The 18,011-nt window shown below is 41.6% G+C and overlaps 1 protein-coding gene across 3 annotated transcripts in view; it reads right to left on the reverse strand.

Annotated features, from left to right (window-relative positions):
• Positions 1–9,400: 9,400 nt before the first annotated feature.
• LOC143963454 (cadherin-related family member 5-like) overlaps positions 9,401–18,011 on the reverse strand; it is a 75,069-nt gene continuing 66,458 nt past the window's right edge. The window contains exons 15-17 of one of the 3 annotated variants that reach the window (XM_077473084.1): positions 14,158–14,178; positions 11,747–12,008; positions 9,401–11,505 (exon numbers count right to left, since the gene is read on the reverse strand). In XM_077473084.1, coding sequence (XP_077329210.1) covers positions 11,111–11,505; positions 11,747–12,008; positions 14,158–14,178 — 678 coding nt within the window. In that variant the 3' untranslated portion in view covers positions 9,401–11,110. The remainder of the gene's footprint in view (positions 11,506–11,746; positions 12,009–14,157; positions 14,179–18,011) is intronic. The other 2 variants (XM_077473086.1, XM_077473085.1) reach the window with 2 other exon arrangements.

The following is an 18,011-nucleotide window of genomic DNA, read 5'->3' on the forward strand; positions in this document are numbered from 1 at the left end:
GTGCAAGGAGGGGGTGTTGTTTGTTGTTGGATCTTAACAATTGGTTCCCCAATCCTGGGGTGAATTCTGGATTGTTTTGTGAGGGGACCTAAGGGTGTGGTAAATCTGTCTTGTTTAGATAGTAAGTGGAAAACGTCCAATGTTGTCCCTATTAAGGGGTGTTTTTTTAGGCGCGAAGGGTACACGGATCTCGGGATCCAGGGGGAAAAGAGCAGGGGTATTGGGGCAGACTCCTTTTCCAGCACCACCCACTCCTTTGTATCGGCATGACAGTGCCAGTCAATAATGCGGGCGATGTGGGAGGCATGGTAGTAGGTCTTGAAGTTTGGCACCCCCAACCCTCCCAGAGGTTTAGGTCTCATTAATAGAGCGAATCTAATACGAGGCGTTTTCTGCGCCCACAAGAATTTCAGCAGCAATGCCTGTATGGCCCTAAAGAAACTTTGGGGAATCCTGACAGGGAGGGCGCGAATTAGGTATAGTACCCTAGGCAGGACATTCATTTTGCAAATAGCAGCCCTACCAAACCATGAGAAGAGCTTGGCATGCCAATTTTGCAAGTCCTTCTCAATTGACCGGAGGAGGGGCACAAAGTTATGTGTGAAAATAGAGTCAACCTTGGGAGTTAACCAAACCCCCAGATATTTAATGGCATGCGTGACCCATCTGAAGGTACTATTGTCCATGAGTTGTTGCAATTTCTGTGCCGGCAATGATATGTTCATCGCTTCCGACTTGGAGTAGTTTATTTTAAGGTTAGATATGTAACCATACGTTGTGAATTCCTTTAAAAGGGATGGCAGTGTTATGTGTGGTTCGGTGACAAAAAATAGGAGATCGTCGGCGTAACCGGCCACCTTAAACTCCCTCTCTCCGACCTCGAAACCTCTCACCGACCTGTTAGTCATGATCTTTCTGAATGAAAGGTTCAAGTGTAAGGATGAATAGCAAGGGGGACAGGGGACAACCCTGTCGGGTGCCATTCCTTATGCTTACTCTGTTAGACAGCACACCGTTAATTTTTAACCTAGCTGAGGGATCCTGGTACAGGGATGCTATCAAGTTCAGCATGCCGGGTCCCAGTCCCACATATCTACAAGTCTCAAACATGTAATCCCAAGCTACTCTATCGAAGGCCTTCACCGCATCGGTTAACAGGAGAAGGCCCTCGATCTTTCGCTCACGGGCCGCATGTATCAGGTCCAGGGCCTTAGTAACGTTATCTCTGGCCTCCTTTCCAGGCATAAAACCCGCCTGACTCGGGCCTATCAGTTTGGGAAGAAAAGATAACAGTCTCGTAGCTATAATCTTCGCTAGCAGTTTGGCATCTAGGTTTAACAGCGAGATCGGCCTATAACTAGCGCAGTTTACTGGGTCCTTGTCCGGTTTTAAGATAACTGCAATGTGAGCAGACAGAAAATCCGGTGGGACCTGCCCTCCCTCCGTCAAAGAATTCAAAGCGGCCAGAAGGTGTGGGGTCAGTATATCTCGGAATGTCTTGTAGTATATGCCTGTGTATCCGTCCGGGCCCGGGCTTTTGCCTGTCTTAAGTTCCTTGATTGCCAAATTGAGTTCTGCTAGGGTTATGGGGGCGTCAAGAGCAGTAGAGTCTTCTTGTGTAAGTGCGGGGAGTCCCGAGTCATGTAGGTATTCTCGTATCGCATGTGTTCTAACACTCTGTATGTCTGGGGGTTTATGTTGAAAAGCTTAGTATAAAAATCGTGGAAGTGTTGGGCTATTTTGTCAGTCCTCCTGTCAACGTGACCGTCTTTGTTGCGAATACCTGGTATGTTGGTGTTATTTGTGAGGTCCCTCAGGGCTCTAGCGAGCAAACATCCAGCCTTGTCTCCCTGTTCATAATACATCTTTTTCCGAAGAAACAGAAGCCGCTTGGTTTTTGAATCAAAGAGCTGTTTAAGGGTCAGTCGCGTCTCTAGTAATGTTGCAGCAGAGCGTTCGGACAGAGACTGCTTATGAAGTGTTTCTAAACTACGAATGGTGTGAGTCAGTCGTCGAATTTCGTCCTCTCTTTCCCTCTTCCTTTGAGCTCCCATCGCCATCAGAGTCCCCCTAACGGTGCATTTGTGGGCTTCCCAGAGCACTAAAGGGTCAATATCAGGGGTTACGTTAAGCTCAAAAAAAATCTTTTACGGCAGCTTCAATTTTTGGAAATAGTGAAGGATCCGTCAGGAGTGAGGAGTTCAGTCTCCACATGGGGGGCGTTTTATTGGTAGGCACCAAGTCGATACTGAGCGACACCGGGGCATGGTCAGAAATAGTTTGAATTCCTATATGAGCCGCATGTACTAAGTGTAGGTCTCTTTGGGAAACAAATAGGTAGTCGATCCGCGAGTGTCTGTCGTGCGGGATAGAATAAAATGAAAAGTCTTTATCAGCTGGGTGTAAATAACGCCATGTGTCTATCAAGTCTAACGTGTGGAGAAGAGTTTTTATTGTTTTCAAGGTCTGAAAGGAGACGAAAGTCTTCCCAGTAGAAGTGTCCAGTAAGGGGTTGAGTGGGATATTAAAATCCCCACCTAGGACCAAGCATCCCGACCCAAAGCTCTCAAGTTCTTTTATCATTCCCCTACAGAAGGCTAGATGGGAGGTATTAGGGAAATATACATTCGCCAATGTAGTAGGTATACCCGCCAAGGTCCCCTTTAAGAAGATAAATCTCCCGTCTGGGTCCACTAGTTTGTCAGAAAGCTCAAAGTTTGCCCCCTTACTCAGTAGGATGGAAACCCCTTTCGACTTAGAGACATCATTAGTTGAGTGGTGTGCTTCTGTGAAGTAGGAGTCGGTGAGCCTAGGGACGTGGCCCGTTCCAAAATGAGTCTCCTGTAGGAAGACGATCTTAGGCCTACCTTTTTTCAACTCCCTCAACAAGGTTGAGCGCTTCTCAGGGATGTTTAACCCTTTCACATTGTGGGACACCAGCGTAGGCGCAGTGCCCAGTGCCGAGTAAGCCATCGGTCCAGGTCAGAGAGAGATGTCGAGCTGTGTCCAAAGGCCCCACCTGTGGAGAACAAAAATTACAGACTTAGAAATTATTCCACCCCCACCGCTTCCACCAATAAGAAGGCCAAGAGAAACAGATAGAGAATGGGGAAAGGAAACAGAGAAATAAATCAGAGGGAGCCGAGCCCCAGCCCTTGTAGCGTACATAACTAACTATAGAATCCTCTCTGCCATAAGAGGAGATGTATAAAACTTACCTCTTAAACGAGTGAACATATTAAACTAAATCCGGGCATAAGAACTGAGAATCAAACCTGCTAAATATTAAAGCCAGCATCAGGGGGTGCCGCCGACAGATGTGCGGGCAGGAAGAACGGGCAACCTCCCCCCTCCACCACCACACACCACCCCCCTCACAGGTACGCTGTGGAATACCCCATGGCCCACCCCAAACCATCTTAGAACCCGTAGCTGCTCAAGTAATACAAATGTCTGCAGGGTCCTGCGGTTATAGGGCAATAGACTGTTACAACCCTCACAGCGCCCCCAAAAACAATAAACCTGAGGGGTCAAATGGTGAGACAGCATTGCACAGCAAACTAGGAAAGGCACTAGTCTCTAAGGTCAAAAATTTCTTAGAACATCCACAGTGATACTGAAAGCGTAGGAACGGTAGCAATTGTTTGCCCAGGAAAGAAGCGGTGAGGGCGAACCACAAAAACTAGAAACTTGTGCGTAGTAATTCAACATGTCAAACTCTAGTCCTCAGGCTGGGACCGCGAGGAGTGTGCTCTTCTGCGAGGCGTGCCCGCACCAGGGCTCTCCAGCCAGGCCGAACGTTGTTTTTTAGGATGGCGCTTGTCGGGTGTTGACACGGGGGAATGGGGCGGACTTCTCTCCCTGGGTGGCAGTGCATACTCCTGGTACCAGTCCGGTAAGTCCACAGGATCTAGGTGCAAAGCGTTGCAAAATTCTGGGAGATCATTCGGCGTGCGGAGTGTGTATTGCTTGCCATTGTGAGACACCAGGAGGGCGAAGGGGAAGCGCCACGTGTAACGTAGGTCTCTGGCCCGCAGTATCTCCAGCAAAGGGCGCAGGGCTCTGCGATTTTTAAGGGTTATTTGCGAGAGATCTTGAAACAGCTTAATGTTCTCGCCATTAAACACGATCAGTTCGTTTCTACGAGCCTTAAGCATGATTTCCTCCTTTAGGGAAAAGTTCTGCAAGCAGCATATTATGTCACGCGGAGGCAAGGTATCAGGGCCTCTAGCTCGGAGAGCCCTGTGGGCCCGGACGAATTCAATAGCAGAATCTTCTGGCCTCTCCAGTACACTATTAAAGACCCTTTGGAGCGCTGGTACTATCTGCTCAGCGGTCACTGATTCTGGCACCCCCCTGACTCTTATGTTGTTCCTCCTTCCTCTGTTGTCGAGGTCCTCCATGTGCCTATTCAACTCAATAAAGTGCTGAGCATGTGTGGAGGTGACATTGTCTAAGCGGAGTATTGCTTTGTCTCTGAGCTTCCCTGCTGTTTCCGCGGTAGCCATCTTTTCAGTGAGCACAAGCAGGTTAGTTTTCAAGTCTGTAATGGCCGCTGAAAATGATGCCTTGATGTCAGCAGCAAAACCGGACATGTCTGCATATGTGAGGGGATGGTCAGGTCGAGCCATTCTCCTACCGTTATCCTCCGTAGCGGATTGGGAGTCCTCGCTGAGATCGCCGTCAGTGGGAACTGGCGCCATCTTGCCTCGTTCCGGGGCCCGCTGTGCCATCGCCTGTTTCTGAAATATGTCAGAGATATTTCTGCTGGCAGATACCGCGGTCGATCGGCGGGATCGTGAGTGCTGTGATCCGCGAAATTGCTTGTTCATCCTCGCTGGGTGCTGGGCAGAGAGGTGCTTAGGGCTTCAGGCTGCACGGAGCTCCTCTTTCAGGCGGCCATCTCCGTCGCGTGCCAAGCCACGCCCCCCCGGGATTTGTAGTTTTGTAACAGCTGGAGGGCTGTCAGTTTGAGACCCCTGTTCTTGAGGGATCCCAAAGGGATAGTATGTACATAGTTACATCAGTCCAAGCTGGAACAATGTAACTATGTAAAAATATCCATACCTGGAATTCTTTAAGTGTCATGTGCAATGCATGCATTTTGAATCCTTATATTGTAAATGCAGCCTGACTCCATGCATAAGAGCCAAAGGATCAGCAAAACAGTTAGGGAATTACCATTATCGGAAGGAAACCAGCAATGGTAGCTTATATAGGTTTCTAATATCTTTTTGTCTGATTTAACAAATATGAATCATTTTCAGAACCAATAGGACTTTCTATAGTATGGTCGAATTAACGTTATTTTTATTTCAAGTTTCCTAATTAGAACGAAAGAGGAAATGCTTTCTTACTGATAATTTTTTTTTTAATTGCTTGCTAATTCTGGTGACAGAATTAGTCAGACTTTGGCATTAAAATAATGTGAATTGCTGCTATAATCCCGGACTAAACAAGATTCTATATTAAGGAAGAGGTCAGCCAGTGCAACAGATGCCACGCTAAAGATCCTGATGGATGAGGTAATGTGTGTATCTTCTTGCATCAAGATTAAAATGGATGGAATGGCAGTGATGTATAGATTTATACAATGAGAAATCCCGATTACATAATTAAATTGTTTTGAAACACTGTGCATTCTTATTCTTAGGTTCACTTTATATAAATATACCTTGGCTTACTGGCTAGTAATACAGTATATGATTAATTGACTTTTGCTGTCTTCTGGTGACATTTTCAAATTTCAGAAATTACCTTTTAAATAATTATGTGTCCTTGCTATAGTTCTAATAGAAGATTTCTACATATTTGATGAAACTGTTGTCACCATGAAAGAAAGCGAGGGAAATCTCTTTAATGGGGGCCATACATGAAACAATATTATATAGATAAAATTATATATAGATTCCCTGTTCGATTGGGAATATTATCCAAAGATTGCACCATGTACTTCAGTTTTTGCATTCAGACTGATCAGAATAATTTAAATTAATTTGATAATTGATCAATGGCACAGTATGTGTCTTTTTGATAATTCATAGATCTGATCATATTATCCGATCCTGTGAAGAATCGTTCAACCAGATCATTACATGTATGACCACTATGGGTGGACATTCATTTTAAGGTATTTCTCCTGCTTTAAGTTTGGTATTATAAGTGTGTTAAAGTTTTATCCTGTTTTTCTTTATACAAGTTCTTGTAGTGTCCACTGAGCCCAGTGGGAAATGTTCAGTCGTATAGTGACTATGTTGCTTAAAAAAAAGACGTACCTGCAAATACAGAAGTCAAGTACTTATTTCTCATGCTGCCCACACTGCCAAACACTGATCGGATGCAGAGAAATCCCCAGAAGTTCCTTCTGAAACTGACTCTGAAGAGAGTGTTGCTCTCTCCCCTGTGCTCGGTGGTTTTTCCAAACACCCTATGTTACCACTGTATCCTGTGTAGGTTTCAGATAAAACGTTGCCCGGGGATTTCTTCGTATTGGTGTCAGGAAAAATAAAATTATCGTTGCATATCGATTTAAAGCTCAACTCCAGACCTTAACAGACACATATACAGTGCCTTGCGAAAGTATTCGGCCCCCTTGAACTTTTCAACCTTTTGCCACATTTCAGGCTTCAAACATAAAGATATAACATTTTTATTTTTTGTGAAGAATCACCAACAAGTGGGACACAATTGTGAAGTGGAACGAAATCTATTGGATTTTTGAAACTTTTTTAACTAATAAAAAAATGAAAAGTGGGGCGTGCAAAATTATTCGGCCCCCTTGCGTTAATACTTTGTAGAGCCACCTTTTGCTGCGATTACAGCTGCAAGTCGCTTGGGGTATGTCTCTATCAGTTTTGCACATCGAGAGACTAAAATTCTTGCCCATTCTTCCTTGCAAAACAGCTCGAGCTCAGTGAGGTTGGATGGAGAGCGTTTGTGAACAGCAGTTTTCAGCTCTTTCCACAGATTCTCGATTGGATTCAGGTCTGGACTTTGACTTGGCCATTCTAACACCTGGATACGTTTATTTGTGAACCATTCCTTTGTAGATTTTGCTGTATGTTTGGGATCATTGTCTTGCTAGAAGATAAATCTCCATCCCAGTTTCAGGTCTTTTGCAGACTCCAACAGGTTTTCATCCAGAATGGTCCTGTATTTGGCTGCATCCATCTTCCCCTCAATTTTAACCATCTTCCCTGTCCCTGCTGAAGAAAAGCAGGCCCAAACCATGATGCTGCCACCACCATGTTTGACAGTGGGGATGGTGTGTTGAGGGTGATGAGCTGTGTTGCTTTTACGCCAAACATATCGTTTTGCATTGTGGGTAAAAAGTTCGATTTTGGTTTCATCTGACCAGAGCACCTTCTTTCACATGTTTGGTGTGTCTCCCAGGTGGCTTGTGGCAAACTTTAGACAAGACTTTTTATGGATATCTTTGAGAAATGGCTTTCTTCTTGCCACTCTTCCATAAAGGCCAGATTTGTGCAGTTTACGACTGATTTTTGTCCTATGGACAGACTCTCCCACCTCAGCTGTAGTTCTCTGCAGTTCATCCAGAGTGATCATGGGCCTCTTGGCTGCATCTCTGATCAGTCTTCTCCTTGTCTGAGCTGAAAGTTTAGAGGGACGGCCAGGACTTGGTAGATTTGCAGTGGTCTGATACTCCTTCCATTTCAAAATGATCGCTTGCACAGTGCTCCTTGGGATGTTTAAAGCTTGGGAAATCTTTTTGTATCCAAATCTGGCTTTAAACTTCTCCACAACAGTATTACGGACCTGCCTGGTGTGTTCCTTGGTCTTCATAATGCTCTCTGCGCTTTCAACAGAACCCTGAGACTATCACAGGTGCATTTATACAGAGACTTGATTACACACAGGTGGATTCTATTTATTACCATCAGTCATTTAGGACAACACTGGATCATTCAGAGATCCTCGCTGAACTTCTGGAGTGAGTTTGCTGCACTGAAAGTAAAGGGGCCGAATAATTTTGCACACACCACTTTTGAGTTTTTTATTTGCTAAAAAAGTTTAAATTATCCAATAGATTTCGTTCCACTTCACAATTGTGTCCCACTTGTTGGTGATTCTTCACAAAAAATTAAAATTTTATATCTTTATGTTTGAAGCCTGAAATGTGGCAAAAGGTTGAAAAGTTCAAGGGGGCCGAATACTTTCGCAAGGCACTGTAATTACCTTTCTTTTTTTTTCTTTCAGCCCTGCAGCTTTGAAGAAAAAAAAAAATACTAGTGTGTACCAGGCTATAGTTTGTGGGAAAATCTGCAGGCAACAGCCTGTACAAATAAATAACAGACTTTCAGGAACCTCTGCTATTCGCATGTAACCATACAAGTACATACAAGTGGTTATATAAATACATACCGACCGTACAGTTAGGAACTTTGACAGGCTCTGGACACGGACAGTTTGCACCCAGGGATAGTGTTTCTGGCTGGAAACAAACTGGATGCAGCTAACTGGCAGGTTTATATGCACCACGGCATAAAGTTTTGCTGCATCTAGAGAAAGCATTTAGCTGCCTTTGAACACAGAAGCCTATACTCTCCAGATTACTCATCTGAATTAGCCCTGCAGATAACTCCTTCACAGTACATGCAGGTAGAGAGGTTGGGAAAGGCTTGTTTTTAAAGTGCTTTTATTCTTATTGACTATTATACTAAGATTTCTATATAAAGATGCTTTGCATAATAGTAAATCAAGAAAAAAGCAGCTTTGTGCATTCTGCATTCTGTATTCTTGTCCATGAGAATGTAGTACAATGGTTTGGGACTATACAGTACTAAATCACACTGAGGCTGGATCCAATGAGAGCTTTAATCTCCATCAAATTATATCTAGATTCCTAAAACTGCAGGTGAATTATGCTGAGTACACACGAGCAGAATGTCTGACAAAAAAAGTCAGATGGAATCTTTTCATCGTATATTCCAATCATGTGTATGCCTCATCTGACTTATTTTTTTTTTTTTAGGAAAGTTCTGATGGACCTAGAAATAGAACATGTTTTAAATCTTTCAGACGGAACCAAATTCTATCGGGAAAACCAAAAATGACACATGCTCTGAAGCAAGTACGAGATGGAAGCTATTGGCTACTGGCTATTGAACTTCCTTTTTCTAGTACCGTCGTATGTGCTCACCACGTTCTTGACGATTGGACTTTGATGTGATTGTGTGTACGCACGACAGTTTCAGCGGAACTCCGTCGGAAAAACCTTCAGAGTTTATTCCGATGGGAAAATTGGTCTTGTGTACGTGGCAGTAGAAATGAGCTAGATAATAACAGAATTGCTGAATACCAATCTTAGTATAATGGAGGAGATATAATGCCTGAACTTCATATTAAAATACAGAATAAGTATTCAATGACATACACTTAGTTTTCATGTGATTTATACTTAAAATGTTTATTGTAAAAAAAAAAAAAATTGTCCCATTAGATATTACCCAACAGTATTCCACAGTAGCAATTAATAGTTTATTCACTAATCAGTAGATAATGACGGTTATTTACTGAGGCTGTAATCTATTTGGTATATAACAGACAGTTCCCCTGCATTTCTATCTTTACCCTTATGTCATCAGTCAATATTTAGCAGGGTGACGTCATCAAGTCTTTGCTTTTTCCAGATAACACTTGAAATCAAGTATGCAATCATTTAAAGCTTAAGTAAAGGTAAATATATTTTTTTTAAATCATCATTAAGGGTGGTACTTACATTGAATAAAAAGTGTCCCTTGTGCTGGTGGCTGCTATGTTCATTTAAATCTTCATTCATCTTTCTGCCAGATTCCCTTGCAACTGTGATGTTCTGATGTTGGGGGGTTAATATGAGCCGCTGGACTCATCACAGCCACTCATCAAAAGTGCTGATTATGCCCACCCTTTCCGCCCCTGCTTGGTTCATAAAAGCTGTAACATAAAGGTCTGCCTCCTCCATTCATAAAGCCTTTCCATTATAGGAAGGGATAGTACAGCTTTTATGAATGAAGCAGGGGGGAAAAAAAGGGTGGGCAAAGTTGGCAGGCTTGACAAGATGAAAGGTCTAAAAGGCCTGTAAAAACCCCCACAGCACCGGAAGTTACCAGCTACAGGGGAATGCAGGGGGCACAAGGGACCCTTTTCATTCAATGTAATTACTGGCTCCGGTGCTGATTAAAAAATAAATTATATATATATAATCTTAACTTAGACTTTAACCTGATTTTTCTACACATTCATGTTTACTAATGCTTACTCTGTAGGTATATGTATTCTGATGTCAGGTGGCATTTTTTGCAGTTTCGCTAACAGCAGACTACTATGCATAAATTGGTGTGCTTGTTCTGTAAAATAAAGTGCTGGGTGAACTGATATCTTTCAAGGTGAAAATACTGATATATATTGATAATAAATACATATGATAAACAGGCATTTCACATTTGTCAGACAGTCAGTAAAGTTACCAACTCATTGGCACAAATTGGCAGCAACCTGACATCCCAGCACTGAATGTCCATCTCCCAATGACTAGACCAAAATGGAGATGTTTTAAAGGCAGAAAGATAACTGTGAAGAAACATTATTCATAACATTGCTGCATTTCTCACTGAACTTTCATGATACATATAAACATATCAGTCAATTCATGCATTGTAAAAACTGGTCTTATCTGACACATATGTTACACATGCACATTCCTCTTACAAAGCGTTTTATAGCTTTAATGTGAAACAGGGTCTTGGTGATATACATAATCTGCTGTATTTTATAACACAAAGCAGACTTCACAACTACTGATAGCAGTTTGTATGTTTGTAGTTAGTACAGGAGTGAGATTGCAGCTAATACGGTAATGCACATGTAGACTGATCTATTCATTGATATGACCCTCCACCATCACTGATTAATGAAAACTGTCCTGAACAAGTATAAAAAGGTTATTGTTTATCAGACCAAATCCTATTATAGTTCACACAACAATATCAGCCTTAAATTCCCAACAGGGTTGGACGGTACCAAGGCATAGTTTCCAGCCTCATGTCTTGTTGTCCACAACAATCAATTGGAATATTAATTTCTTTTCTTTTAGGCATGAGGCTTAAAGGGATTAACATTCAATTGAGTCTTCCATTAACTGCATGAGAGAGCCAGGAGTGATAATTTCACTGCCCATTGGTGGAGTATGGGCATTCAGTTCTCTGTCGTGTTCTGTCACTTCCTCATTCACTTCTACAACAATGGGCAGCCGGGCTAGTTGTGGGGGTTCAGGCCATGTTTCTGAGGTATCCTGGTTCTCTGACACTTCCTCACTGGCATCAGTGTTTGCATCATTAATTGCTTGAAGACAGCTATTGAGGTCATCGTCTAGTGGAGGCTTCTGGTCACTGCTATCCACTTCTTCATTGACCACCAGGGCTTGGGTAATCGCAATTTTTTTTGATTGGAGTTCCTTTGTTGAGGTGGCTTCCTGGTGGGTACATTGATTTCTATTCAAAGGCTCAGCTACAATGAAAGGGGTGGGGTTTATAGGAATATAACAGAAAATATTGCCACATCCAATAAAAATGTGCACAAGATAAATGTAAGATTTCCTTTAACGTCACTATGCCTGGTGGCAAATTTGTCAGGCATAATAGTACATCACTTAGACAATAATACATTATATTAGTCCCATCCTACATAATGAGGTATGAAATGGAATAAGCTAGAATAGGCTATTCTGTTACTTGGCTTGGGTATTTACCTGACAATTCTTGTCTGTTTCTGCATGGAGAGCTTCCATGACACTGGTTTCCAGGTGAGATCACAGCTACAGCTGGCGTCCTTTTTTGCTGCTTGCTTGTGTTCCCGTCTGCCTTTCCTAACTCTTTTATTTTGCTTTGTTTGCTAGGTGACATCCCCTTATCTTGCTCTTCAGAAGTCTTCACATCATCGGGGCTCTCACTGTAAGCTGCATTTTGGTAGCCTTTCTCCGCTCGCTGTGGTGAAGATTTGCTGGTATTTACCTGCAAAGGTCAAGCCATAAACAATGTCATTCACAGCTATAAATCATGTGAGTGTGATACTTGGCTTTTTACTTATTTATTGGATTTAATAAACGTTAATGCACTAGGGCTGGTGTGAGCTCTCTCTTGCTCTGCATTTTACAGCTATAAATCTGCAAATCTAAACCGGAAATTTAACATTGAAAGAGATTTTTTATTTTAAATCAGAAAAGTTTATTGAGCACACTGTAAACAATTTTTGTTAACATACAGTACATAGTCAAAAACAATATTAAGGTTCCAGAGTGAGAGAACAGCAAAACATCAAGTGCAAAAGTCTGTGACACATACGTAATCATCAGGAATGCAGTAAAAATTTGAGCGTCCAATATACCATAATCTGTGACCCATAATAAGGTCTGACATGCAATTGGTTAAAGTGTAAAAGCATTAGACAAGATTTCCACAAGCATTAAGGTTACAAAATTTTATCTATGATAAGATCTGTTGGGAAAAGACCTGGTATGGCCAACCAACTTCCCTACAGCTTCTCAAATTTCCCAGGACACCCTACAAGCTGGAACAAGACTGAATCCAGGTGGAGGGTATCCCCCATGGGGTTGATCTACTCTCTATTGGTCGGTGTCTGCTCTGATTTCCAGCACTGTAAGATAAGTCTCATAGCCTTATAAAAGGTTCTGCTCACAGCTGTCTAGTAAACTCCATTAGGTCGTGGTCAGAAAAAAGAATTTACCAGCAGAAAAGCTTTTATTGCATTGGAGACTCAGTATGTCTCTTCTGTAATAAAAGCATCCTAACTGATTGCTAGTGAAATTCTAAAGATTGTACACTGGCATTTCTTGGGGCTGGGATGAATTGACTCCTATTCACAGGTGCGGGAGTGCCATCATCTTGAACCCATAAGAAGATTTATTAGCATATATGCCGTATTAAGGAGGTTTTCCTTCCTGTTTTGTACACACAATACAAAGTGAGAGAACGTTTCTCCAAAGTAAGAGAACACTCCTCTTAGCCAGTTGTGATCAGAAAAAAGGGGTTCCCATTCCAAAGTACTGACACCTGGAAACGTATTTATATTAACAATTTATAAAAATATATTATATACAAATGATATATATATATATTTTACAAGGGTGTATGTGAGAAGGGTTACGTGTCACCCAGGAATCTTATCCATACAGGTTGAAAGCCTGGTTGTTCAGTCTCCTTTTAATTATAAAATCTTGGTCCTGAGTCCTGGAGTTTGGAAGCTTTGTAGAAAGTCAGGAGGGAAGAAGCCTCCAATCCTGAGTCCATGTTTTGTGAGCAACCATCTGTAAATAGGCCATTAGATTGGAAGTGACTGTGGTTCAGGACTCCACACAGGAGACAGAACAGCTTTACCTAGGAGAGGGTAGGAGCCAGTGTAGCTAGGGGTGATGCATATTAGACACAAGAGTGTGTTTGAGAAGAGGAAGAGGAATGGAGGCCTGTAAGTCCAGACAAGCCAGGAGGCTGGTATGAAGTATTAGTTTTGCTGAGGAATGCTGAAAACCCCTGTGAGGGTAACTCTTTGTGTGAAGTTTGGAAAGCTACTTTGGTTGTACATCTCAAATGGATCACAGGTGTGCAGTCCATTCTGCACTCCTGTGACCCATTCTCAGCTAAAGCCCACTGTTGGCTCACATTATAGAGCTGGTTCAGGAACTGAAAAGATCCTGACCATATGGTAGGAATCCACCCAGAAGTCTGGGGCGGCACCTGGCTCAGCTTCTCAGCAATCACGAGATCCTGAGCCAGCCCCTCCCACCCCCTTGACAGCCCAGCTCTCCAGTGAGCACTAAAGGGGCAGATCAGACTGCTGAGAACGACAGTCCCAGCTCTCTACTCATATTTGAGGAGGAGAACTGAGTGATCATGGTGTTAGATCGATCAGTCCTCACTGCAGAGCCGGGGGGGATAGATGCAGCATCAGGTCACTGCCGCATCCACCTAGGTGAGTATACGTTTTTTGAAGCCCTAAAGCCTTCTTGAAAGTATATACGTTTGTATATGTATATGTTTGGAATAATAACTGTGCTCCTCCTGGACCGCTGTTTTTAAAGTAAATTCGGAGGTAAATTTTGATGTCAATTTTGAAGTAATGTTTTTCCCATCAACCAATACTCACTGTCTGAAACCATTTCAAGCTCTTTTTCGCAGCGCAAGAGAGAGAAGAGATGCAAGTTAGCATTCATATAATTAAGGCTATAACACTGAATTTGGAATCAGTGTTAAATATTACGTTTCCTATTAATATCTTTTAATTATTAAATTCCATAGCTAAAATTATTGTACAAAGTATCTAATTATCATTTGGCTAGTAGATTACATAGCTGTGTCATTTCAAGCTTCACCAGATGTTTTTTTTAGAGTATGTTGGTATTTTTTCTTTAACTTCTGGCCACTCCTATGTCAAATAGGATTTTAAATAAATTCTGTTGTGTATCTTTTATACTGCGGGGCAGTTGAAAGCCCATGCCTAAATGAATTGGTACACCTCTTTCAATAATTGGAACATATGACTCAGATGATGCTTTTTTAAGTTGCCATTATCCAAATCAGTGGTTCCCAAACTGTGCTGATAGATTATGCTTTTACCACTGTCTGTACCTGACCTGCCCACGCTAAGTTGGCTGCAGCCTGTGCCAGTGAAAGCCTCAATTTAAAATTCAGACTCACACAAAATGGCTGCTGGAGTCTACAATCACAGACATTTTTGTGCACAGATTGTAAACAATGAGCAGAAATGTGTCTATAATTGTAGACCTTGTTCTCCATTTTCTAGAGTGTTGTCAGTGTGTGGGTGTGGCAGACAAAGTACAGAAAGATGTCCAGAAATAAAAAGAAAAATGCAAGAGAAGGGGGATAACAGTAAATGCTCAGACTCAAGAGAATTCTGATTAGGGCAAGTCAACTGGTGACAAGACTAGAGGAGAACTATGCACCAGACAACGAGACTTTGCTTGGGAAAGAGTCAGAAATGGATATGTCCACAATTAGTCAGGGTTAGAGGGTATGGTCCTTGCCAGTCCCAAGTATCTCACAAATACTGTGTAGACTGAAGCGTTGGTGGGGCGCTTGATACTAATGTCAAACAATGACTTGCATGTATGTAGTGAGGGCAGTTCTCTGTAAAACAGGTGAACCCAACAGAGGTCACTGTTAGTAGTGATGCCCAAAAAAAATAAAAAAATATGGTTAACAGTGAGAAGTCCAACTAAGTTTAATAGGTCCAGTTGACTTTTATTTGCAAAAGTTAAAGTCACAGAAGTAGTCAACACTAGTGAGCCTCTCAAATATGTTGACTACTCCTGTGATCTTCACTTTGGCAAATCAAAATCAACTAGGCCAATTAAACATGGTTGTCCTGGTCACTTCTTGACCATCATTTTTGTATCACTAATACACTTTAGGCATAGTTTTGAATAGTTGTTATTTCCTCTCATCTAATAAAGAAAACACACAGTATGCAATGGTGTTGTAATAATTTGGTTTTCACTTAAAAAGTGTGATGTGTCTTCAGGATTTAATGCTCATTTGCGGTGTGCCATATGTTGGCAAGAACCACTGTCACTGTCCTAGAGGGCAACATTCTTCTTCTTTTAATGACTAGAATGTTTAAACCATGTGTTCATCAAATACACACCAATATGTTGTTTGCTAAATAAGATAGTAATTGCTATAATAATTCCAATATGATTCTATAATTCAGTTAAGATCTGATCACGTTTTTGGAACCGATAATTCAGATTAATTTACCATTATTTGACTTATTTATACTTGAAATAAGTGTGGCCAGGGTTTGGAGGAAATGCATCTGAACATTCCCCACAAAAAGACTCTGCTAAAGCCTAAAATAATCCTTCTATACAACTGTATATCTCATCCAGTGTGGCAGCCTTGGCCAAACTGTGCACTAGTTTAGATGCTCACTATTTAGGCCAAATGTTAGCCTACAGTAAAGCACTGCAAAAAGCTACGCTGATATATTAAATTAAAAAAGAAAAACAAATATATACAATGCTCATTGCCATTTTCAAAACTTTTTTCCATGCAGTGTTTGAAGATATGCCTGAGACAGTTTAGAAAATAATTAATAGTATTTTATTTCTGTCTAATATTTCATTAATAACTAGCAGCACTAGAATTGTCCGTTCGAATCCCAGCCACGACAACACCTGCTTGGAGTGTGCATGTTCTCCCTCTGCTTGTGTGGGTTTCTGCAGTTTCCTCCCACCCTCCAAAGACATTCTGGTAGGTTAATTGGCTCCTGTCTAGATTGGCGCCCCAGTATATATGAATGAGAGTTAGGGATATAAGATTATAAGCTCCTTAGGGGCAGGGGCTGATGTGAATATAAAATAATAATAATTATATATATATATATATATATATATATATATATATATATATATATATATATATATATATATACACTATATTACCAAAAGGATTGTGAAACCTGCCTTTACACACACACAAACTTCAATAGCATCCCAGTCTGTAGGGCTCAGTATTGAGTTGGCCCACCCTTTGCAGCTATAACAGCTTTGACTCTTCTGGGAAGGCTGTCCACAAGGTTTAGGAGTGTGTCTATGGGAATGTGGGACCATTCTTCCAGAAGCGCATTTGTGAGGTCAGGCACTGATGTGGACGAGAAGGCCTGGCTCGCAGTCTCCACTCTAATTCATCCCAAAGGCGTTCTGGTATCAGGTTGAGGTCAGGACAGTCAAGTTCCTCCACCCCACACTTGCTCATCAATGTCTTTATGGACCTTGCTTTGTGCACTGATGTGCAGTCATGTTGGAACAAGAAGGGGCCATCCCCAAACTGTTCCCACAAAGTTGGGAGCATGAAGTTGTCCAAAATGTCTTGATATGCTGACGCCTTAAGAGTTCCCTTCACAGGAATAAAGGGACCAATATCAACCCCTGAAAAACAACTCCACACCATAATCCCCCCTCCATCAAATGATTTGGACCAGTGCACAAAGCAAGGTCCATACAGACATGGCTGAGCGAGTTTGGGGTGGAGGAACTTGACTGGCTTGCACAGAGTCCTGACCTTAACCCGCTAGAACACCTTTGGGATGAATTAGAGTGGAGACTGTGAGCCAGGCCTTCTCATCAACATCAGTGCCTGACCTCACAAATGTGCTTCTGGAAGAATGACCAAACATTCCCATAGACACACTCCTAAACCTTGTGGACATTCTTCCCAGAAGAGTTGAAGCTGTTATCGCTGCAAAGGGTGGGCCAACTCAATATTGAACCCTACAGACTAAGACTGGGATGCCATTAACGTTCATGTGTGTGTATGTGTAAAGGCCGTCCCAATACTTTTGGTAATATACATAACTAAAGTGCTGCATAAATTGGCACACGTATAAATACCTGTAATAATAACTACAGTAGGGTTGTTAACAGAAAAAACAAACTTTCGGAAATAATAGCATTAGAAAACGTTTAGGGCTAAACAACTTCAGAAAACCACTCAGATGTAAAATTGCAATTGGTTATTGATAGTTAGGTTAGGTAGGCTCATATTCTACTTCCTGTGAAAACAGTACAGCTGCACTGTACTAAACAAATCAGGCTTTTCAATAAGCTTCATTAGATGCTCCAGTTTCCCCTTCCCACCCCCTCTTCTCTTCTTTTATCCTTGTAATATATGTAATGGTGATACCTGTGCAAAATGTTTGTCTTTGTTCCTTTATGCAACTATACAGAACAATGTTGAAGTAAATTGTATAATAAGGATAAATTAATCATTTTGAACATACATTGGTTTTGAATTTCATACATTGGTATGAACATACATTGGTTTCATTTTAATAATTTTAAATATAGAATAAGGATTACTTTTTATGGCAAATGTAATTGATTGGGGTTGATTATATCAATACTGATGTTATACAATGATGTATTACAAATGTGCTGTAACTTTAACAATGCTATTATTGCTAGTGGAACTTGTATATAA

Source organism: Lithobates pipiens, unplaced genomic scaffold (genome assembly GCF_037356315.1).
Source record: "Lithobates pipiens isolate NorthernLeopardFrog02 unplaced genomic scaffold, aLitPip1_a1.2 Scaffold_8, whole genome shotgun sequence".
Classification (NCBI taxonomy): domain Eukaryota; kingdom Metazoa; phylum Chordata; class Amphibia; order Anura; family Ranidae; genus Lithobates; species Lithobates pipiens.